Source organism: Mustela nivalis (genome assembly GCF_964662115.1).
Source record: "Mustela nivalis genome assembly, chromosome: 7".
Classification (NCBI taxonomy): Eukaryota; Metazoa; Chordata; class Mammalia; order Carnivora; family Mustelidae; genus Mustela; species Mustela nivalis.
The window spans coordinates 25,235,396-25,260,077 of NC_139026.1; the positions used below are offsets into that span (position 1 = coordinate 25,235,396).

The 24,682-nt window shown below is 37.5% G+C and overlaps 2 protein-coding genes across 5 annotated transcripts in view; one reads left to right on the top strand and one right to left on the bottom strand.

Moving 5' to 3' along the window:
• CEP83 (centrosomal protein 83) overlaps positions 1-16,986 on the top strand; it is a 134,406-nt gene extending 117,420 nt beyond the window's left edge. For 3 of the 4 annotated variants that reach the window (XM_082739297.1, XM_082739296.1, XM_082739295.1), the window contains exons 12-16: positions 217-374; positions 2,777-2,906; positions 12,057-12,160; positions 14,908-15,097; positions 16,304-16,986. In XM_082739297.1, the coding sequence (XP_082595423.1) occupies positions 217-374; positions 2,777-2,906; positions 12,057-12,160; positions 14,908-15,097; positions 16,304-16,408 (687 nt within the window). In that variant the 3' untranslated portion in view covers positions 16,409-16,986. The remainder of the gene's footprint in view (positions 1-216; positions 375-2,776; positions 2,907-12,056; positions 12,161-14,907; positions 15,098-16,303) is intronic. The other variant, XR_014313911.1, reaches the window with a different exon arrangement.
• A 569-nt stretch (positions 16,987-17,555) lies between these two features.
• The window catches only part of PLXNC1 (plexin C1), a 143,897-nt gene continuing 136,770 nt past the window's right edge, over positions 17,556-24,682 (bottom strand). Inside the window, exons 29-32 of the mRNA XM_082739261.1 lie at positions 24,499-24,646; positions 21,584-21,724; positions 21,266-21,340; positions 17,556-20,047 (exon numbers count right to left, since the gene is read on the bottom strand). Coding sequence (XP_082595387.1) covers positions 19,943-20,047; positions 21,266-21,340; positions 21,584-21,724; positions 24,499-24,646 — 469 coding nt within the window. The 3' untranslated portion in view covers positions 17,556-19,942. The remainder of the gene's footprint in view (positions 20,048-21,265; positions 21,341-21,583; positions 21,725-24,498; positions 24,647-24,682) is intronic.

The window sequence follows — 24,682 nt, forward strand, 5'->3', positions numbered from 1 at the left end:
TAAGGTATCTGGTTCTTGATAGTCTGGTTATATTAAGAAATGATCCTATACTATTGGATCCTAATGCTGTTGCTGTTCATTATTTAATTTCTAAGTGTCCTCAAGGACACATGAATTGGGTGGGGCTTTTGAGAAGGAAGAGCTTACTATCCTCTGCCTTTCTCATACGGTATTACGTGTATGGCCTTATGTTTCTCTTCTTTCTTTTGTTTTAAGCAAATCAGTAGTTTGCAGAACCAAGTGACCTCGCTTGCACAGTCAGAGAATGAGTTGCTGAATTCAAACGAAATGCTGAAAGAAATGGTGGAGAGGTTAAAACAAGAATGCCGAAATTTAAGAAGCCAAGCTGAAAAAGCACAACTGGAAGTTGAACGGTAGAGTTTTTTATGTACAAACTATTTCTTCTTTCTGTTATATTATATGTAGTTCTTTTAGTGATGATTCTAATGTTGAATGTGTTTTGGGTACTAGTTACAAATACCCTTTGACATTGTACAATGATATTAGGTAATGTACTTTCTAGAGAATGAGCTTTATGGACTTTTGAATTTTATTTATTTATTTATTTATTTTTAAAGGCGTTTAGGGTAGAAGACTTTTTAAAATTCTGCCTAACCACAATATTCTGAAAACCCTCAGATAAACAAACACTTCTTTATTCATTGAGAAAACCAATACAATGATACATTAAAAAAAATTTTTTTTTAAGATTTTATTTATTTATTTGACAGAGAGAGAGAGAGCACAAGCAGGGGGAGCAGCAGAGGAAGAGAGAGAAGCAGGTTCCCCTCTGAGCAAGGAGCCTGGTGCAGGACTTGATCCCAGGACCCTGGGACCATGACCTGAGCCGAAAGCAGAGGCTTAACCATCTGAGCCACCCAGGCGCCCCCAGTAAAACATTTTTTACTTCAACTATCCAAATTATCCTTCTGAATGCCAGAGAACAGAAAAACAATTCTGTGACTTGCAAAACTTCCTAAAATTAGAGCTATAATTTCTTGGATTTTTCCTTTGAAAAGTTCGTTTATTTGTTTATTTTTTGGCCTTGAAATTTGTTAGTAATAGTGTGTAGTAAACTGGCAAGGATGTGATTTTGGTGATGTTTAACATCTTATATTCTCTGGAAAATTTTGTTTAGATGTGTTAGAAAGCTGCTTTTTTGTATTTGCTTTATCATCATAATGTTAGTGTTTTTGTTTGAATTTTCTCTTCTGAAGGTTACTTGGCCACATAAAATTTTTTTTTCCTTCAGTTTCTCATGATTTCATATTTTAAGGCTTTCACACATGAGATTTTAAGAAAGTAAGCAAGGTGTTTGTCCATAATACCTTGTGACATTCCACAGGGTCCAAATTATTTTGCTTATATTTTGCAAAAAATAGAAATGTATATCTTGGAATCCTCAACTGTTTGATTAAAATGCACTTAAGAATTCTAACAATGGTATGGCTAGCAAATTTAAGTAATTGATCATTGATTTCTGAATGTTACTTATAGGATTATGTAGTAAAAAATAAAGTGTTAATCAAATACGATTTAGGTTCCAGCTAAAACGTAGAACATCTGGTATCTCATTTTATAAATCTTATTTGTACTGCCATATTATATGTAGTAATGATACTAAAAATTATGCAAGGTATGCAGAATAACTTCAAATATATATAAGTTACGTTATCTTAAAATACCATTTATATGAATTTTATTCTAGTCAGAAAACATCCTACTTTAAGATTTGATATCTGGGTTGATTTTTAACCAGCTTTATTAGACCCAGTTGTTTTTTTTTTTTTTTAATGTTTCAAGTTTTTATTTAAATTCTAGTTAGTTAACATATAGTGTAATATTAGCTTCAGGAGTAGTTTAGTGATTTATCACTTAGATATAACACCCAGTGCTCATCTTAATGTGCCCTTCTTAAGATTAAGAAGGGCACATTAAATATAATATACTTAATAATAAGTATATTAAGAAGTACCCTTCTTAATATACCCACACTTCTTTTTTTTTTTTTTTTTTTTTTAAAGATTTTATTTATTTATTTGACAGAGATCACAAGTAGGCATAGAGGCATAGAGGCAGGCAGAGAGAGAGAGGAGGAAGCAGGCTCCCCGCCAAGCAGAGAGCCCGATGCGGGACTCGATCCCAGGACCCTGAGATCATGACCTGAGCCAAAGGCAGCGGCCCAACCCACTGAGCCACCCAGGCGCCCCAATATACCCACACTTCTTAATATACCCATCACCCAGGCTAGATCTAGTTTTTATTAGCTTGGTTGTTATCATGGTTCAAAGCTGGTTATCAAGTGTTTGCCCTGCTGCTGAATTTTAAAAAGGTGTAAGCCTTAAGCAGACTCCCTGTTGAGCTGAGAGCCTGACCCTGGGGCTCTATCCCAGGACCCTGAGATCATGACCTGAGCTATAGCCAGACACTTAACCCACTAAGCCCGTCAGGCACCCCCTATGTATAAGTCTTTAAGCAAATTTGTTAACTACTTTCTAGGCTTCAGTTTCCTTATCTGTAAAATGGAGATGATAGAAGTACCTAGCTCAAGGGGTTATTGTGAAGAATAAATGGCATAGTACACACGCTGTTGTAAGCACAGTGCCTAGTTCATGAGAGGTATTCAGTAATGAGAGAATTAGCAAATATGCAGGAGAACCTACAGTTGGATACTTAACAGTGTGGTGAAGCAGGTAGTGAGTTTGATTATACTTGGGATACCATCTTTTTAATCTTAAGAGTTAACTTCCATGTTTTGTGTACATTCTTTTGACAGGACTTTGGAAGGAAAACAGATACAGTGGTTGGAAGAAAAGCATAAGCTTCAGGAACGTATCAGTGACCGAGAAGAAAAGTATAATCAAGCTAAAGAAAAACTGCAGCGAGCTGCGGTTGCCCAGAAAAAGGCAAGTGGTTCTTATTAAAGTGATTTCTGTAGAGAAAAACGTAATTAACTATTCTGGGAAGATAAAATGTAATTAAAACTGAGATTTTCATGTATGTTTAATTTGATATTTAAACATGACATTTTGCTATCAACCTTGCAGAGATAAATAGGGAAAATGCAAATTGCTCAACAGGTTTATTTCTAAATTTCATGTTCCAAGTTGGTTTTTCAGAGCTGACATGTGTTTACCCACAGTGGTTTTTCATTGATAAAGTTTCTAGACTAGCCCATATAAGCCTAGCTTAACTCATTCTGCACTTAAATTACAGGATGATTGCGTCTGTTTCAATGGTGTAACATCCTTCTTGTTTAAAATGTTTTTTTTTTGTTTCCAAGTTAGAAATGTAGGAGCAAGTATCTCCTTGCCCACGAGGAGAAAGTAGGCCCCATGGCTTCTGAAACAGCCATAATAGTTACCACAGCTGTGATCTTTTTTAAGTTTCACTTTTGCGAGCATATTTGCTTCGTAACCTAAAACCTTTGTTTTATTGGAAATAGTTCAGAGCGTCATGGAAATAATGTAATCAGATGATTCATCTAAGACAGTGGTTTACAACTTCTTTTCTACTGCAGCAAACCCAAGGAATGTAGCATGGCCCCCTCAGTAACTTTGACTCATGGTGTGGTGATTCAGCACTTACTTCCAACAAGATCTGGTGCATGGGTATGGAGGTGGGGGATGGGGAGTAGTGTTAAAAAAATCCCATAAATGATGTAATATGCCTCCATTTGATAAGTTCCATTAGTAAGGCCATTTGTTTTGGGGAGGTAAGAAGGTCTGAAATGAGACGAAGGCCCTTCAAGGCATAGGCACCTCAGTATCTTAATGTCTGTATATTTAATTGGAAAGGTTAGTTCTTCATATTTGCATAAGGGAGGAGAACTGTATATCATTTACATATAAAGAATTTGGACACCAAAGACACAGTTCCTAGTCACCCACTTATGGTTATTGGATCTAATCGCCAAATGCGTCCCTGATAGCTGGAATGACAATAGGAGTCTACAAGTCATTGCTTCTTGGTTTCTGAATATTGCTTTTTCTCTTCCCGTAATGCCCAAAGTAGTATAACATTGAAATTAGAAAACAGCATTTACTATCTGGGAATTCTCAGTGTTTTATACTCAAATATAAATACTGTCTTTATATAAGTACTCAGTACTTACACAGACAGAAATACTGTCTTTATTTTTCCCCCTGTGTCTATCATTTATTTTTCTTTCTGTCTGTGTAAATACTGAGTACTTATGGTTATTGATGGGATTTCGGTGAAGTGTTTTACGCTCGGGATGATTTTAGAAATTTTACTTATGATTTCTTGTACTATTTGAAGCTTAGAAGCATGTAAAGCCAGATTTTAGCCAAAAATCTGTAGAAATTATAAGAACTGATTTTATCTTTCACAGAGAAATGTTTATGTTAAGGTTTTAGAAATAAGTTTCTAGAGATCAGATTCTAATTACTACTGAGGTTAGTTTGGGTTGACTTCTTTTGGAGCAAAGGTGACATCCAGTGGTGAGAGAGATTACCAACTAATTGTAGGTACACTAGAAAGAGGGGAAGAGCTGATAATTTAAGAAACCTGGCAAAGTAACCTTTCATCAATGTTGTGATGTGGGGTGAATTTTTTCTTCTAATAAAATACCTGCCAAATGATGGGTGTGAACATACGAAGTATCTGTATCATTTTTAAAAATGTGATCTGTGGGTTATGATTTTAAGTCATAGGAAATTGTTAAGCTCAATTCAGTGAATAATTATGACCCAGAGCTGTCTCACCTTATGGGACACTTCTTTAGAGGCTTATAACTTTAAAGTGGAAAAATAGACAATATATGTGACATAGAAATACTATAAAAAATTTTTGAGTATGTATAATTTTAGGGCTGGGGGATTTTAGCATTTAGGTAGTTTTTACAGATTAGGAAACTAAAGCGGTAGGTAGCCAAGATTACTTGACTAGTAAGATTCAGTGCCATGACTATAATTTACATTTTTCTGTTCTTTTTTTTTTTTTTTTTTAAGATTTTATTTATTTATTTGACAGAGAGAGATCAGAAGAAGACAGAGAGGCAGGCAGAGAGAGAGAGAGCCCGATGCGGGACTCGATCCCAGGACCTTGAGATCATGACCTGAGCCAAAGGCAGCGGCTTAACCCACTGAGCCACCCAGGCGCCCCATTTTTCTGTTCTTAATCCTGTGTTCTTTCTGTGCTTTTACTCTTTTAATTTCCCAATTTCTTTTATTTTAAATACATAACTGCTTTTTTCTTCATTGTATCCATATGAGTCTTATTTCTTATAGTAGAATAATCACTATAAAATTAATATCTTTAATTCAAACTCTTTCCTGTTCAAGTTAAAGATAATGCTTCTATATGAAAATTTTGGCTGTGAGATTACATAAATATAATTCTTAAGAACTTTTTAAGATTTTTAGATGACAAAAATAATAACTTTTTTATGCAGTAAGACTTAAAACAAGTCACAAAATATTAACTATAGGGCAGAAATCATAATCCTTTAGAGTTGCTTTCCTGTGAGTGATTATTATAACTGGGGAGTAGCAGCTTCATTTTTTCCCCCAAGGCTAGAAAAATGGCTCACTGCCACCTGAGTATGTTTATTTACAACTCCTATGCACAAAGCTTATGTCATTTCTGTTAAGTGTTTTTAGGTAAAGTCTTGTGTAATGATATTTTGCTATATGGATTTGTTTGGGAAAACTTGACTAGGTATCTTGAGTTGGATCGCCTTTCTGTGACTGTTGACTTCTGTGTATGTTTTTCTCTATACATTGTTGAAGTATAAGTATGAAGAGAGACCTCTTGATCCTGAGCACAATGGGTTGTACTTTTCCTTTTGAGACACTTGAGATGACAGCTTGTTATTTTTATTCTAAGGTATATTTCTCTGAAATTATTCTTGATTAGATTGTTATTATGAATGTTTTTGGGGGAAAAAATGAACTGTAGTCTTGAAGTTGTAAAATACCTGTTGAATATGTTGTGTGGCCTAACATTTTATTATACACTTACGGGAAAATAGAAGCCATGATTAATTCCTGCGTTTGATGACCATATAATCTAGCTGGAGAAAGAAGATAACATGCAGTACCTAAAGAATACTAATAGTGACTCCCAGGTGATCTGTGTGGATGCTGAAGTTTGAGACCAGTGTCAGGGAGAAGGAAGCCTGAAGACAGGGAGACCAGTTAGGAAGCTATTTTATTTTATTTATTTATTTTTAAAAATATTTTATTTATTTATTTGACAGAGATCACAAGTAGGCAGAGAGGCAGGCAGAGAGAGAGAGGAGGAGGAAGGCTCCCCGCTGAGCAGAGAGCCCGACGTGGGGCTCAATCCCAGGACCCTGAGATCATGACCTGAGCTGAAGGCAGAGGCTTTAACCCACTGAGCCACCCAGGCGCCCCGGGAAGCTATTTTAATACATTGAGGCAAGAAGTGTGGAATTTGGGCTTGTGATATAGGAATAAAAGTGAAAAAGTGACTCTTTAGAATTATTTTGAAAAGTTATAGGATATGGTGCTAAATAAGAAAGAAAAATATGAAGTGTTGTACCTGTGAGAGGATGTAGATGGAGTTGTCCTGATGGAGTGAAGAACACATGTCAGCTGTGGAGTAGAAAGAGAAGATATGTTCCATTAAATGCATGTCAGATCTGGAGTGATCCAGAGTGTGGATTCCCCGTACTCATGTCCCAGCATCTTCAGTCAGGGTGCTGTGTAAGTAGCTAGAAATATTGGAAAGGAAAGCATAGAGATCGGTAATTCAGATTAGAGATAAAGAATTAGACCCTTGAGATTTTGGAGATGATTGAAGAATAAAACAACTAAGAATTAAGTTGACTTAGAAAGAGGAGCTAGATTTAGTAGAGAAATGGTCATGGAGGTAGAAGCTATGATATGGTATTGTAGAAGTCACAGGAAAACAAAGGTATCAAAGATAAATTGTCATTTAGCATGATTACTGAAAAGAGTTCATTGAATTTGGCGGTAAGATGGTAAAAGAGGAATCCTAGGTTTGTGTTCTTTTGATTTTTCTATTGTTCCTTTGTGTTGAATAATACTTTTAACACTAAGACATCCACTTGACAATCCTTTGATTGTATTGGACCACTAAAGTCAAAATTAAAATCATTCTTTACAGCCATTTTCCCCTCTGAACTCTCATTTCTTTGAGGTAGAATGTTATTCTTCCTATCACTTAAGCTTCAAACCTTTGATTCATCCTCAGGGCTCCCTTCCCTCCAGATCTAGTCACTGTATTGGTTTCCAAGGGGTGCTGTAACAAATTACTGCAAACTCTGTGGCTTAAAACATCAGAAAGGTATTATTTCATAGTCTTAGAGGTCAGAAGTCCAGAATCAAGATGCCTGCAGGACCATACTCCCTCTAAGGCTGGATCTGTTCCACACTTCTCGCCTAGCTTCTGGTGGTTGCTAGCAATCCCTGAGTTTTCCTTGGCTTGTAGGCATATCATTTCATTCTGTCCCTCTGTCTTCATCTGGTGTTCTTCCTGTGTGTCTTGTGGAGTTTACAGTACTTTTAGAGCATGAAAGATATAAATCAAAGATGACAACTATTCATTGTTAGTCTATGAATAACAAAGGACACTTCTGTCACTCAGGAAATTCCAAGGATTTTAGGAGCTCTGTGCTAGAAACCCAGGACAAAGACCAGATAAATTTCTTTCTGTATAATGGTCACATTCTGAGGTTCTCAGTGGACATGAATATCTGGGAACACTGCTCAACCCAGTATACTTATCAGGCTTACAAATTTTTCCTTTATAATGTGTTTGCATTTTTTCCCCTCCTCACCTCATTTCCTTTTATTCCTGTTGCTAACACTCAGCTCAGGATCTATCCACTACCAGATTTCTCTGTATTAATTTAACCAATTTACTCAACAAATTTATTGAGTACCTACTTAATGTATCTGGTAGTTTTGTTCACTGGAATACAGAAGTAAAGACTGTGCTGGGGAGCTTACATTGTATTGGGTGGGTGACAGATTAAAGAAACAAATATTTGTCAGGTGGAGATGTATGCTAAGAGGAAAACTAAGGGGGATAGAAGGGTCTCTTTATTTATTTATTTATTTGTTCATTTTTAAAGATTTTATTTATTTATTTATTTGACAGAGATCACAAGTAGGCAGAGAGTCAGGGAGAGAGAGAAGAGGGGAAGCAGGCTCCTTGCTGAGCAGAGAGCCCGATTCGGGGCTCGATCCCAGGACCCTAGGATCATGACCAGAGCCGAAGGCAGAGTCTTTAACCCACTGAGCCACCCAGACGACCCAGAAGGGGCTCTTTAAATAGGTGGTCAGGGAAGACTTTTTGATAAGGTAACATTTGAGCAGGAACCTGAAGGAAAGGACGGTGGATGCTGTGTTCTATATGTAGGGGAACAGTATTCCAGACAGAATAGCAAGTAAAAGAGAGAAGCAGGGGTCTGCTTGGTATGCTGAAGAAATGCAGAGGGACAGCTAGATAGCTGGAACGGAGAGAAGTAATAGGCCAGGTGATATTTTTATTCTTTGGTTTTTATTCTAAATGTGATAGGAACACACTGGAGAGGTCTAAATTGAAAAATAATATAATCTGCAGTGTATTTTAGAAGAATCTCTGGCTGTTATGTAGAGGGACAAATACTGAGTGGTAGTCAGTTTCTGTATATATTTTAAAGGTGGAGTTTGCCATAGTTGTAGAGCATGAAATATGTAAAGCAAAGATGACCAAGATGCTGGGCTTGAGCACTTAGTTAAAATAGACTTGCTACTTACTGACATGGGAAAGATTTTAGAAAGAATGGGTTTTTGCAGTAAAATAAAGACCTTTGGGACATGTTAACTCTTGGAGATACCCAATAGACTTCCACGTGGAAATGTTCAGTAGTCTGGTGGATCCATGAATTGGTAATTCAGGAAGGAAGACTAGACTAGAAATAAAGACATGGGAGTCCACATCACATAAATGGTATTGAAAGCAAAGGGATTGAATGAGGTCAACTAGAAAGAAAAGGAAGATTAAGAGGAGAACAGGTCTGAGGATTGAGCTTTGAGGAATGCCGAAGTTGAGAAGTTGAGAAGAAAAGGAGGAAACAGAGAGGGAGTGGCCAGTATGGTAGGAGAACCAAGAAGATACTAGGTGCCAAGTGAAGAAAAGTGCTTCAAGAAAGATCGACTATATCAAATGATGTTGAGAGTAAGATGATACAATAGCAGTATGAAGACTAGGGATTCATTTGGCTATGCAGTGACTGTTGGTGGCCTTGTCAGGAGTAGTTGCCAGATTGAAGTGGAAGATAGAGTTTGTCTAGGGAATTTCATTGTATAAAGTAGAGAACGGGGATGGTAGCTAAGGAGGGTTGTGAGTTCAAAGAATTTCTTAAAAAGGAGGGGTGAATTATAGAATGATTCCGCAGCAAGGGGAAAATCAGTAATGCAGGAGAAAGGGGGCAGTTGCAGGAATGATATCCTATAGTAGCAATTCAGAGGTGGAAGGCATAGGAACATGGTGTATCTATTATAACTGGGAAAGAGGCAAATTTCTGGTAAATTGATAGATGTGTGGAAGTTTTCTCCTGGTGGGCAATTTTCTAAGTGCAAAAAGATTCCACATCTTTAGCTCAGACTCTGCAGAATGCAGGTGTTGGATACCTGAGGAGAGAGAAGAAGTTGTAAAAGAATGTAAGAGTTTGGGGGGCGCCTGTGTGGCTCAGTAGGTTAAAGCCTCTGCCTTCGGCTCAAGTCATGATCCCAGGGTCCTGGGATCAAGCCCCACATCTGGCTCTCTGCTCAGCAGGGAGCCTGCTTCCCTTCCTCTTTCTCTGCCTGCCTCTCTGCCTACTTGTGATCTCTGTCTGTCGAATAAATAAATAAAATCTTAAAAAAAAAATAAAAAACAAACAAACAAAAAGAATGTAAGAGTTTGGAAGAGTGATTGGATTGGGGAATTAGAAGGAGGGTCAGGTAGCATAGCACATAGTTGTGTGTGTGTTTGCCAACTGTGTCCAGTTGTGTAGGTCCAGACAGTAGAGCATCATATTTAATAAAGATCCAGGTTTTTCCAGGTGAGTTTGAAGAAGAGGGAGATTTGGGTCAAGGTAATGAGGGTGTCTGCAAAGAAATGATTTTAATGAGGGGGTCTAAGGCATTCAATAGGTCTTTTAGTCTACTAACCAACCAGTGCTTTTATTGCGTTCTGGCTCATTTCCCGGCACCTGGCAAGTGCTCAGTAAATGATTGGCTGTTTTACGATGATGAGGATGGGGACAGCATTGTCCTGAACCCTGGCTTCAAGATTTATATCCAGATTTTCCTCTTAAGAGGCAAACTTCAAAGTCTATCTCATACACTGATGCCATATCAGATTTCTTAAAACAATGTCTTTTACTTATCAGTCCCTTGCTGGAGACGCTTCAGGCAAATCCACATCCCCATTGTACTACAGATTCTCCCTAATTAATTTCTTATCCTTTCTAGAAAGCCCTTTCTAATGATTTGGTACTTATAGACTGGAATTCCCTTCAGAAGTCCCTGTATTTTGTATTGTATAGTTAATATAGGGCCCAGTTAAGCATGTACTCGGTGTGTGTGTGTACTTAAGATTTGATGATAAAATAAATTTTGTATTATAGTTTAAATGAACAATAAAAATGGAGAAATATGACTATTTGGAGATAAAATGGAGAAGTTTTAAGATTGCAGATTTATACAATAATACAATGATGAAGTATTAAGCATTTTCATCTTTAAAATGTCTGCTGCTAGTTGAACTAAAATTCCTAAAAGCATATGCTTTTGATAATGACAGACATATGTCTGTGGATCAGCTCGCCACATAAAAACTAGAAGAACTGGGCAAAGTATTTTAAAAAAATACCTCCACGGAGGGCAGCAAAGAATTAGGAGGCCAAGATCTTGGAGAGGTAGGAAACTGAGAGAGATGAGCATGGCACATGAGGTTGCTTTTCCCTTAGAGGAAACTAGACCAGGTAGATACATTAAACTATGTGATATTCATAAGGACAGGACAATATGTGGCAATGAACAGTTACTGTAAGCAACGACATGAATACACCTCACAATCTTGAGAGAAAAAAGCCATTTGTAAAAGAATTTCAGAAAGACTATGATTCTGTTCATATAATATTCAAAAATCAGCAAAACTATGCTATAACTTTGGAAGCAAATTAGTTGGTTGCCTTTTCAGAGAACTAAAGGGAGTAGAGAGTGAAAGGAGGAGGGGTTGGGGCACTTCTCATAAGGCAGTGCTCCTGGCCTTGCGAGGTAAGAGGGTCGGCATTTGCTTTGTGCTTTTACATTTTGCTTTATATTTACGTTCTGTGCATTTTTCTATAAGCTTGATATACTTCAGTGAACGAGTTACAAAACAAATACTTGAAAGGCCTATAGCTACTAAATGAGTTGCAACATTTATACATATTTTTCTATAAAAAACAAAAACAACCTCTTTATAAAAATGAAAAATTAATTACCTTTGTTTTTATACCACTTTGACATTATACCCTGATTTTTCCATACTAGAAAATTTTTCCTTTGTACAATTTAAATTTTTTTCTTTTTAATATTTAGAAGGGCATACTTTCAAACTGAGATGCATCCGTAATCTCCCTTAGCTTTCTGGTCCTTTATTGCTTTGGTAGAAATTTATCAATTGTAAGCACGCTTTTAATTTTAAATTTTTGGTTCTTTTATAAAACACATATCTTTTGGGAAAGTAAAGAGCTTGTGATTCCTTATCTGGTGACAGGTAAGCTCATTAGTAAATTTGACTCCTTCCTTTTTTAGATATTTTATTTGCAGCAGTTTAGTTATTGATACCCATTTTCTGGTTTGGCATTCATAACAGTTCTATTTGTCACAGTGAGAATATGAGGTACATCTGTGGCTCAATATCTTTGCATTTTTCAATAAGAATCATATCTACTAATCTTTCCTGCTAGTGTTCACTGAAAATACTTATCTCTAAGGAAAATTCTTTTGTTGAGTAAAATATTCTCTCTGTATTTTGTTCAAAGAGGAGATTTTGTATTAATGTACTTGCTCATATTTTTTTTCTAGAGAAAATCTCTTCATGAAAACAAATTGAAGAGACTACAAGAGAAAGTAGAAGTGTTAGAGGCAAAGAGAGAAGAATTAGAAACAGAAAATCAGGTGTTAAATAGGTAACTGTATAAATACATATCCCATGTAGTGACTTTGACATTATAGAACTTTGATACTGAGTGTAACACACTTTTTCTTTTTAAAATGTACTTTCTTTGTTTTCTCTGTAATACACTTGTTTTCTTTTATGTTTGAAAGAATTCTAAAACTGTTCATTGTGCTCCTAATTCATTTCCTTATTATTATTTTTTTTAAGATTTATTTATTTATTTGAGAAAGAGAAAGAGAGCATGAGAGGGGAGAAGGTCAGAGGGAGAAGCAGACTCCCTATGGAGCTGGGAGCCTGATGTGGGACTCGATCCCGGGACTCTGGTATCATGACCTGAGTCGAAGGCAGTCGCCCAACCAATTGAGCCACACGGGCGCCCCCTTATTTTTTTTCTGGTTGAATGTTCCTTCAAACCAAAAGGTCTTTAACATATGCCAGGCATTTGTGTTATGGTTGGGACTGACAGGAAATGTCCCTGCCTTTGGTAGCCAGGAGTGGTGTGAGTTCTTGCTAGCTACTGAGACAAGAGAGTTGTAACATTGCATAGTTCCAAAAATGTGGCTGGAATTTTGAATCAAGATTTTTGATTTCTTGTTGTAGAAAAATATTATTGGCCCAAAGCTTCTGATTTTTTGTTTACACACAAACACAGCTAATCTGCATGATGAGCATGTTTGAGCAGAGATGATTTGCCGTATTAACTTAGTGGTAATGGCGTTGTTGACCCTTTTGATTCAAGGTAATACAGACTTTTCAAATTCAGCTAATTTCAGTGGTAGCCTTCAGCACAAGACAGTGTCAGACTCTCCTGTAATGGAAATTGCCTAAAATATCAAGCAGTGATGTTTCGTAATGTGCACCTGTCTTCCTTGGGTGTAATTATTACCAAAATGTGAAAGTTGTTTTTTTAGAACACCTGAAGTATATAGACTGTGGAATTCTTGCCTCTTCTTTTTCCTTTCCTTTCTTTCCTTCCTTCCCTCTCTCCTTCTTCCTCTTTCTTTCTTTCTTTCAGAGAGAGATCACAAGAGTGGGGGTGGGGAGCAGAGGGAGAGAGAGAATCTTAAGCAGATGGTGCTCAGTCTCATGACCCTGAGATCATGACCTGAGTCAAAATCAAGAGTCAGATGCTTAACTGACTGAGCTATCCAGGGATCCCAAATTCATGCCAGCTTTAGAATTATTCTGACCCAAAGTAAAAAGCCACCAAATTTATTCTAAAACAAAATTCAATTTACTACCTCTTCTATAACCATTAATTTTGAAATATTATCCATTCAGGATTGGGCACCTATGTGGCACTGATCATCTAGAACTTTGAATGGTTTTGAAAACTGTATTTAATTAGTGGTGTGGTTGATGGTCAGGAAATTCATGTCCAAAAAGGAGATGGTATATAAAGGCGTGAAAAGTTCGCTTTTTTATCCCAGATCCTTTTTCCCAAAAGTTAATGGGTAGCTTTACCTTTGTCATTAGTTACATTTCTTTTTTAAGATTGATTTATTTATTTGAGAGTGTGTGTGTACATGTGTGTGGCTGGAGGGGGGTAGGAGAAAGAGAGAGAAACTTTAGCAGGCTTCTGCTCAGCACTGAATCCCACGTGGGACTTGATCTCATGACCCAACCAAGAGTTGGCTTAACTGACTGTTCTACCCAGACACTCCCATCAGCTACATTTTTAATAATTAGGCTGTAATTCCAGTATTGGGCCATATTTCACCTATAAAAATGATAATTTTGTAAGATTCAACCTAGTATTTTCTCTATTTCTACTTGACTCCTTTGATAATAAAAGGCACCCTTTTAGTTTAAGGAGTCTTTTAGTTTCAGGATTCATGGGTTGGTGGAGTGGAGTGGAAATTTTTACTCTTCAATTAATTAGCAAATAAAACTTGAAAATGAGTTAATAATTGGGCTGCCTGGGCAGCTAACTTGATTAAGCAGCTGACTCTTGGTTTTGGCTATGGTCATGATCTCAGGGTCATGAGATCAAGCCCCTGAGTGGTGCTTCCCATTCAGTGGGGAGTCTGCTGGAGATTCTCTCTCCCTCTTCCCCAGAACTTCCTGCATGTGTGAACACTCAGGTGTGCGCTCGCTCTCCCTCTCTCTCTCTCTCAAATCTTTTTTAAAAAGATTTGATTTCTTTAGTTTACTTATTTCAGAGAAAAGGAGAGGGAGCATGAACGGGGAAGGACAGAGGGAGAAGCAGATACCGAGCAGGGAGCCCCTGGGATCATTACCTGAGCCAAAGGCAGACTTTATTTTTTTTTTTAATCTTTTTTTTTTTTTTTAAGATTTTATTTATTTATTTGAGAGAGAGACAGTAAGAGAGAGTATGAGTGAAGAGAAGGGCAGAGAGAGAAGCAGACTCCCCGTGGAGCTGGGAACCCGATGCAGGACTCGATCCCCGGACTCTGGGATCATGACCTGAGCCGAAGGCAGTTGTCCAACCAACTGAGCCACCCAGGCGTCCCCAAAGGCAGATGTTTAACAGACTGAGCTACTTAGGCACCCCTAAAATAAATAAATCTTTAAAAAAATAAAAATGAGTTGAAAGCTTGCAGAACTAACAGTAATACATGATTAAGATGTCATATTTCTATTTATCTTTCTAGATAGAATTTTATGTATAAATCATACAAGATAAATTTTATAATTTTGAAGTCCATTTTATTCCCATTTGAAATTCTGTGGATCATACTGTTCTTCAATAGAGTGTAACTATTAAAGAACAGAAACACTTTTTTTCTTTTTAAGACAAAATGTTCCATTTGAAGAATATACAAGGCTTCAAAAAAGATTAAAGGACATACAGAGAAGACATAATGAATTTCGAAGTTTAATTTTGGTTCCTAACATACCTCCAACAGCATCTATCAATCCTGTTACCTTTCAGTCATCAGCCATGGTTCCAGGCATGGACCTGTCCTTTCCTCCTCATATGCAGGTACGAGCATTTATGGTTTTGGGTTTTTTGTTTGTTTTGTTTTGTTTTAAAAAAGCACTAACATTTCTGTAAGTTTTTGCCCATTTAAATTCAGAGTTAAAAACTCAAATCTTTCTGGGGGCGCCTGGGTGGCTCAGTGGGTTAAGCCGCTGCCTTCGGCTCAGGTCATGATCTCAGGGTCCTGGGATCGAGTCCCGCATCGGGCTCTCTGCTTGGCAGGGAGCCTGCTTCCTCCTCTCTCTCTCTCTGCCTGCCTTTCTGCCTGCTTGGTCTCTCTCTGTCAGATAAATAAATAAAATCTTTAAAAAAAAAAAAAAAAAAAAAACAACTCAAATCTTTCTTTACTATAGAAATTTGCTGGTAAAAGCAAAGTGGATTTGAATCTATTCTGTCCTTTAGTGATGATGCTAGGAATGAAATCCCCTGGACAGTTAAAAAGAAGAAACTTGACTGATGAGTCTTTGAGTAACCTGGAGTTTGCAGCTAACTCCATTACTAACTGCTGCTGAGCGTTTACTAATGCTGTGCACTATGCATTTTTCCGTATAATATTTTATTTAATCCTAATGGAAAATATTTTGAGGGAAGGTGTTATTCCAATTTACAGATGAGGAAGCTGAGTCAGAGGTGAAGTAACTTGCCTAAGGTCGTAGCTAATAAGTCACAGAACTGAGTGTCAAACCTAAATCTGTTTGATTCCATATCCTGGGCTCATTCTACAAAGTAGGTCCCTGAGATACTGAAGGAATCAAATTGATGGGATGATTTTCAAAAGATGATATATTAAGTAATTACATTTTATAATATTATAAGCACCAAAGATTTTAGTCACTGAGCTGAATCTCAGACCAAATGCTTTGTTTTTAATAAACTACTAAACTCCAGCCTTGTTAGAACATCGGCATGTAAGTATGTCTGGGCCCTGCATTAGTATTTTCCAAATCACTCCCTGGTGAGTTTTATATCTAGATAGACGAACAGACTTTGGGATTTGCCAAGGGCTGGCGCCTGAGGCAGAAGAGAAGCAAGGACTAGTTAGTAGTCTGGCCCGTGATGCTGTCTTCTCAGACTGCTAAAATGGTCATCCTTTCTATGCCAGATGTTGTGGCCTGAGTGAAAGAGCTACTCAGGCTGTTGCCTTCCAGTTACTTTTCCAGCTGTTTTTCTGAGCTTGCTTCACCCCTACCTTTTTTCTCTACTTTTAAGGAGGAACAGCATCAAAGGGAACTCTCTCTACTTCGCAAAAGACTAGAAGAACTAGAAACAACACAAAGGAAACAACTAGAGGAACTTGGCTCTCCTGGGGAATGATGTTCTTGGAGAAAAGGCAGATAAAAGAGATGAAATCAGCATGACTCAATAAAGCTTGAAGTTTTAACATATGTGGCATTTAGATATTGTATTACTGTTTGCCAGAACATTTGAATGTGCTTCGAGAAAAGGTACTGGCTACATGCTATATTGCATCAGTGTCAGGATTTTAGGATTATACTAATGATAAGCGAAGCATTAAAACAGCTCAAGAGATATTTAGAATATTTATTGACAACCCTTTGAGAATGTTTAAAAAAAAAGGAATCAAGTTTTTAAATTATTTTATTAATTTCACTTCAAAATTTTTTGGCTTTTTTTTTTTTTTTTTTTGGCATTTTGCCTAAAATATGCCCATGTTGAATTCCTTCAGCCTCTTTGAGATGGTTGGCAGTAACAGGGTCAGTAAACATTTTCCAGTTTACTTTATACAGGAGTTCTAAACTTCTAGTTCTTGAAAAAAGATGGCAATTTAAAAGTCAGCATTAAAAAACAAAACTTGAAGATATCTAAATATTATAAAATGCTACCATTCTAAAAGCTGTGTGCACATAATTAAAGAACTTAATATTTTTCTATATTGTTGTGTGTTTAATTTTATTTTGTCCATACAGTGTGTATTTAGCAATGTAGAAGATCTCATTGTTATTTTCTATTCTAACCCAAAGCCACAAAGTACAAATAATTATATCCTATGACCGTATAAAACAAGGGCCATTCATTGTAAAACTTGAATCCCTTGGGGTCCCTTAGAAATACTATTGGTATTTAATGTTGGCCCCCACTGTTGTGGATCTAACCAAGTTATTATAAATGTTTTATTTCTGTGTATCCCTAACCTCTTTTAAAGGAATTCTGCTGCAATAACTTCACATCAACAAGGCAGAGCTCAAGTCTGCCAAACTAAGTGGAATGTTCATTGTCCAGAAGTCTTCAGGATCAAAAGTCCCGGTAGATAGTGGAGGCCAGGGTTGTAACTGAGCAGTCCTTAGCATCATTTAGAAGAAACTAGATGTACTTACTCCATTACAGAGCTGCTTATTCACATATGTGCTGGCACCCAGATAATTTCCATGGAGCTACTTAGAATAAAAACTCTACTATAATAGAACATTTGAAGGAAAAAAAAAAAAAAAGACAGTCCACATTTACATCAAAATGTTTATTTTTGGATATAGACATTTAAAACATTCATCTCCAAGTACAGCTTCAATCAGGTATACAATAAGAAATAGACTTTAGATCCCTAATACGGAAAAGGTAACAGAAATAATTTTTAAATGCTGCTGTAGACGCTAGTGTTAGAAAAAAAAGTTTATAAATGAATTGTTTGCACCAAAAAAATATGCAAAGAAACTTGAAAATAGAAATTGTTTGCCATTTGTTTCTCTGGTTGCTGTTTAATATAGACCCAGTGACTGATTGTCTTCAGCACACATCTAATTTGGCCATTTACTGCATTTGGCTAATGTGATCCAAAATGTGATCTAGATAGTGCTTTTCACTGGAGGATTGACAAACACGCTACATACATTAGTGAATCTTCACACCACCTCAGTGAGGTAGGTTAGAAATATTATACAGAAATTGAGGCACAAAGAGGTAAGTGACTTGCCCAAAGTTCCCAGCAGCATCGTACCCGGAAGAGGAGGTAGGTCTCCCCATGGGACTCATGTGCCAGAGAGCTGGACAGGGACACCCTCATGTAGCATTTACTGAATACTTAGATAAAGCTGTAGCTGATCCTTTTCTTAGCATTTCTGTACCCTAAAGAAGGGGAAGTCTTTTGGGCAACTCTCCTACCCTTGGCTCTCAACTGTCCTGTTATTCTCTTATGAATGCCTTCACATCAAGACTGTCACAGCCTTAGATGGGGACCAGACCTCTCACCTTTATACTTGTAAGTAACCTATTTGGTAGTATTTTTGAGGTGTGTCCATTGGACAGACAATGGTCAAAAGTGACGTGATTAGGAAGGGGCCTATCAGGGTAATAACTGCTTATTTGATCATTCTGCTGAGGTATCACCTCTTACTCTTTGCTAGATACTGAGGAGCACAAAGAATTTCATTTTCGAAGACAAATTCACACTGATATCCTGATATCCCATACAGTGTTGGTATAAGATTTTAAGGAATAGATGATCAGTGTTTTATTTGCTACTTGAAAAAATGTCTTTCCTTAATCTGGGATTCGGAGCACCAAGGGTAAAAGGTGCCACAAGGAAAGTTGAGAGTTGCCAATTACATTTTTTTTACTTTTGATTTAATAGAAGGAAAACACAGTGGTATTAAAATTGGTCATGAGCAGCAAAAATTCAGGAATAAAAAACCAGCAATAAAAAGACTACAGTGTAACTGGATAGGGGATTCTTTAAAAAGAAAGGCATGAATAAATTGGGTATTTTGAATTCTTTCTTTTGTGAGGAATACTTTCAAAAAGTACATAGTAAGACTAAGATACCAAGTTGTATACTAATATTTTTCAGGCCTTGGGCCTCAAATATATATATTCATATATAATACTCCAGTGTGAACAGCAATTTCATGAAATGTAAAATGTATCTTTTTTTTTTTTTTGTAATCACACACAAGTATTTATAATCACAGGGTTCACCAGAAATCTAAAGCAAGGAGACACCAAGTACAGAAATGTAGGATTAGGGGAGGAAGTTACTCTTCTACAGTTAGTTCTGATCAAAGTTTTTAGACAGAAATAAACTAATGGTGTTTTGTTTTGTTTTACAACAGCCAACATGTCCACTATCAAATACATTTATATGAAAAAATGAAAAAAGGAACACATCAGGACAAAGTGGGTAAAATGCTGTTGCATTTTAAATAAACCTCCTCACTCTCCTTGCTTTAGAGCTCCTTCGTGAGATGGAGGTGAGTTGATGGAGTGTAACTGGCGACCACTGAAAAACACGAGCCCTTTCAACAATGTTGCAACACTGTCAGTTTTTGGTTTAAAAACACACACACACTCACAAATGCTAAGTGTACACACTACCAAATTCTGCGGTCAGCTTTTCCAAGAACTACTGGGGAAAGTTTCGATGCCGCAAATCCTCGAGGTTGCCCTAACACTCCCGCCTTGTTTCCAAATGACTCATTTCACATTTTCTTGTCATCACTGGCAGTGTCCCTTTTCTGCAGAAGTGCAGTGTAGTCACAAGTGCTACAGAACTGTAGTTTTCAAACAAAACCACTGTTGTCATTGTGCTTAAGTGGAGACTGTAGTTAACAATACTGACACTTGCTTACTGGCCCTGTATTCTCTGTAAACAAGGAGGCTGTTTACAACAACCACTTGGACTCTATTTACAGAAAGGTTCCCACAGTATATGCACAGGCACAATGGTGGGTATGCTTTCTAAAAGCTGTGCATGTGCCTTGGTCTCTGAAAGACTGTGCTTAAAGTGGAACCTGTGTGCAAACTTTAAAAAATTAACGACACAGAGTAGCTCAAGCAGCCATTTTGCTCCCAAGTCGTCTGAAGAATTTTGCCAGATTAAGCCAGTCCCCAGAGTGCTTACATCCACTTGCATTTCTTCTTTTCATCAAATAAGACTTTTACATGCAAGAGTTGTTTCTGAGCTTCTTCCAGCCCTCGTTCTCTTTCTAGTTTATTTAGAATCTGTTGACAATTAGAACAGTTATTTTAGATATTGTGGTTTTAGCATTACAGTTCTGGGGTTTTGTTTCTTTCTTTTCTTTTCTTTTTTTTTTTTTTTTAATTTTGTTTTGTTTTGTTTGGGGGGGGTTGCATTCCTGTTGCTGTGAGTGGTAAAATCTGTATGAAACAGATGCCAACATTTTCTTCCATCATTTACATACTCACTTTGCAAGTTGTTTTGCTAAGTCATTATCACAGGATCAACAACACTTTGGCTTAAAATAGAAGCTAGCAAGAAGTACCAACTATTTGCTTACAAATATGGGGCCAGACTTCCAAGGCCCTGTTTTATGCATTATGTCACAGCCATTCCAAGCACAGCAAGCATTCTGGGCAGCCAACATGCAGGCAAGTATTTCTTCTTAAATGCAGCAGGCAGGGGCATCCTGGTCAGTTAAGTATTTCCCTCCCCTCCCCTCCTGGGCAGTGTGGTGCCTCCTTTCCCCTCCCCTCCCCTCCCCAGTGCTTCCCTTCTAACCCCTGGCCCCTGGAAAGAAGGATGCTTATCATGTGTAAGGAACTCATTGCCTCTACCCTACCTTAGCGCTTCACTTGATCTTCAAGTAGCAAATGGAATTGGTGAGCTATTCTCACCATTGACATGGATAGCCTGTCCCAGCATGACTGAGTGGGGGGGAATCAGGGAAGGGGGAATTAACATATATTTGGAAACAGCGCATCTGATGACTGTGTCTGTGTGAATTCCCAAAGAAAAAAATCCAGATTAAGGAGAATTAATCAAAGGAGAATGGTTTATTGAAATAGTTGCTTAAGTTAGAAATATGTTATACTTTCATATACCTATTGAATACAGAATCTAGGCAACTTAACAAGCTTAGCTTTCATTTTAGCAGATTACAATCAAGCATAAGCTGGCCCTATTTAATAGGACCACTGCTTACTCATCAAAGTTATCCTGAAGTCAGTATGGCTACAGACCCCATTAACTCAAATGTAAATTCAGGCTGGTCCGAAGGTGGGCAGCATGATAAAACTAAGAAGGGGGCAGCCACGTGCAGGGTCTGGCTTGGTGCCAGGATCCCACACCTCAGACAGGCTTCCTGGCTTCCCTGTCTGGCCGTTAGGGATGCCAGAGCTGTCCTGAAACCTACAGAATGCTTTACACCCAAATCCTGGAGGCTAATATCAATTTTTTAAAATGTTATTTAAAAATCTTACCTCATCAAAATATTTTACGATGTATTTGTAGATTTCTGTCAAGGCCACTTCTTCATTAAATTCATTTTCATGTTTCTTAAAGAAAGAGAGTCTTGTTGAGAGATTCTGAAATGACTTTTTAAAAAAGCAAATATTCTCTTATTTCAATTTTTTTTTTTTTAAGAGAGGGAGGACAAGAATCTTAAAGCCAGGTTCCACGTCCAGTATGGAGCCTGATCCCAGGACCCTGAGATCACAACCTGAGCCAAAATCAAGCCTGGAAAGCTGAACCAACTGAGCCATCCAAGCACCCCTCTTATTTCTGCTTTCTAACAATACCTTAGATTCCTGAGTTAAGAATTCTTCCATTTCCGAAGATGACAATGGAGGCAAATCCCTGATTGCTTTGTAATATGATTTTACTTCCTCTTTGTAGGTTGGGATATCCTTGGCATAGAGAAGTTTATTAGTTGGTGCTTCCTAAAAAAAAGAACAGCCACGGCCAAGAATAAAAAACCATGGGGAATTTTATAACAATACCAGTGTAGCTGAACTTCCACCATTATTATCTCCTAGTAACAAAGCTTTCAAAGCTTTTTGCATGCAGTGGGCCTTCATAAATGTTGACTGAATGACTGACTGCTATCCAGATAGTTCTGGTGAGTCACTGTTCTTTTGAGGCGGATTAAATGCTAATATATTCTGCCTTCCTCTCATAAAAGAACTAAAATTATTATTTTTGCATGATTTTGAGTTACTGTAACAATGGAACTTATTTCTATCATAGTTCATTACTAATGGTTGTAAAAAGCCTGAATTAAAACATTTGCTCTCATCCTCACCCACCAGTGAATTTTGGCATTTATGAAAGACTTGATTGTAGGTCTGATTGAGCCCTTTATATAACCATGAAAGTGGTAAGTAATTGGCGGTGGTGGATTTTTCTGCTTGTCCCTTTTATTAGATTATAAAGCTCTTCTACTGTTCTCAAGGAAGTACATGGTCATTAGTACTGGGGGCTCTGATGTCTGATTTTGCAAAAGTTCCCTGTCAGCTTGCATGCTTTTATGTAATTATAATAGTGATAATATTAAAAATTAAGATTTTATTTTTAAAAGCCATTTTCCACAAAATTTTTGAAATTCCTACTCAGGGAAAATGGGTGAGTTAATGATAGGGCTGATGTCCCAGTACATTTTTCAATGTATTGAGGGCACGAAGAGCCGTATCGGTGGCTGCGTCATTGTGAAGGATGCCTACACTGAGCTATTACTGAGATGCTTGCCATGTGGTAGACATTGAATGTAAAAGGGTAAAGATGACCAGTACCTGCCTTTAAAAGACAAAGGTACACAGTGGTTACTGTGATACCAATAATTAGTGGCAGGGTGTAAAGAGAAACACCACGGAGCTGGACAAATCAGGGATCCTAACAACTTGGAGGGATCTTAACCAAGACCTGCAACCTCTCAGAACATCAATTTGCTCACCTATAAAATGAGGGTAATAATAACTACATTATGTGGTTCTTGTGATGATTAAGTGAAATATAACAAGAACATAGTAATGAGTTAAGAGCCATTTTTCTTCCTGTGAATAAAGAAGCATTTTCGTTGCATTGGTCAGATGAAGAACAGGTGTGGGCAGTGTACAGGGAAAGTCCATAGAGTAGTTACATTTAGACTGATCATAGCCTCCTGTAGCTCCTGGTACACATGAGGAAGCTGTGTTTGTGGAGTGAATGAATGAATAAGAGTTTTACTAGACAGAGGAGTTATGAGACAGGGATATGAAAACAAGTTCATGGTAAGTTTGGGAAAAGTAAAAGCTGTAGCATAGAAAGTATATGGGGTTTGCCAGAAAAGAGACTTGACACCCAATCAGGAAGAGCCTTGTGGCACTGTGAAGATTTTACCTGGTAGGGAATGGGAAGTATTTAAAATTTTTAAGCAGGAGATGGAGAAGACCAGATTTTTGTTTTAGAATGACAACCCAAGACACAGCGAAAAAGGAGAAGGTAGCGGATGAGACAGCAGGGACCAGGAGGCCAGTTCTGAGGCAGTTCTCCCAGGGAAGGGGATGGAGGGATAGAATAGAATGAAGGGAAAAAAGAGACACTTTGGAGATGGCAATGAGTAGTAACCAATTAGGGGCAGGGAGAAAGGAGGAGGAGTCAAGGATAACACAAAGAATTTTACCTTGAGAGACAAGGTGATGCTAGGAAGACAAAAGTGAGGACAGGTCTGTTTTGCAGAAATGGTGGTGACAGTATAGATTTAGACTAGGAGGCCGAGGCACCTATGAGACACCAACCACATTTCATTCCAGGCACTCTCTCAAACCTTACACCAAAGGGACACTGCTCAGCATTAAAAGATTTTCTGAAAGCATTTAGGTACTGATACTGCTCAGTTTAATACATTTTGGAGTGCCTGAATAAGACCAAAACATCCCTTTCAAAGTTTGCTCTGTATTTTTATCTTTCTTTGATTTCCTGGGGCTTCTGCTCAGCAAAGCCAAAAGAAAAACAGTATCGATGTTTTGATTATGAATTGACAAACTAGTGGTAATAGAAATCTCAGGCCAGATCTTCTTCCCCGTGAGCAATTTGTTATATTCAGATAGACTGAGTGTACAGTTGACCCTTGAAAAACACTGTTGAACTATGTGAGTCCGCTTTACTCTTTGTGGAGTTTTTTCAACATGATTCAGTACTGTAAATATATTTTCTCTTATGATTTCCTTGATGTTTTCTCTAGCTTTAAGAATACAGTATATAATACATATAAATATATAAAATATGTGTTAGTCAACTGTTTATATTTGCAGCAAAGCTTCCGGTCAGCAGTGGACTACTAATAGTTAAGTCTTGGGGAAGCTAAAAGTTACAGGGTAATTTTCAACTCCATGAAGGATTGGTGCCCATCATGACCCATTATTCAAGGGTCAACTATATTCAGATGGGATTAATTTAGCTAAGCTGATTTCAGTAGTTTCATAGTTTAGTAGTGTCTGCAGAATGTTTTTCTAGGAAACAAAATTTATACTTTGTGGTAAAGGTATTCACAGGCAGAGTTCGGCAGTAGGATGAGGAGAATAATCTATTTTTTAAAAAACTAGATGGAAAATGAGAGCTTTTAAAGGAAAGCAAATTTTCAATGACTACGGATGACTCTTTATTGTTTAGATGTTTAAAAGAAAGAATGCTACAACTCACAGGAGTGCATATAAGAAATACCAAAGCTAGGCCTTACCTTCCCGAGTTGCTGCTCTGTGAGAGAAAATGCGTCCATGAATGCCTGGGCAATCACAGATAAACAGCCGTCTATGTGTGGTGTCTTCTTAATGTCAAAAACAAACTGAGGGTTCTTCAGGATGTTTACCCAGAAGCGAAGAGGAAGGCTGTTCCAAAGAGAAATCTCTTCAGATACAGCCCTT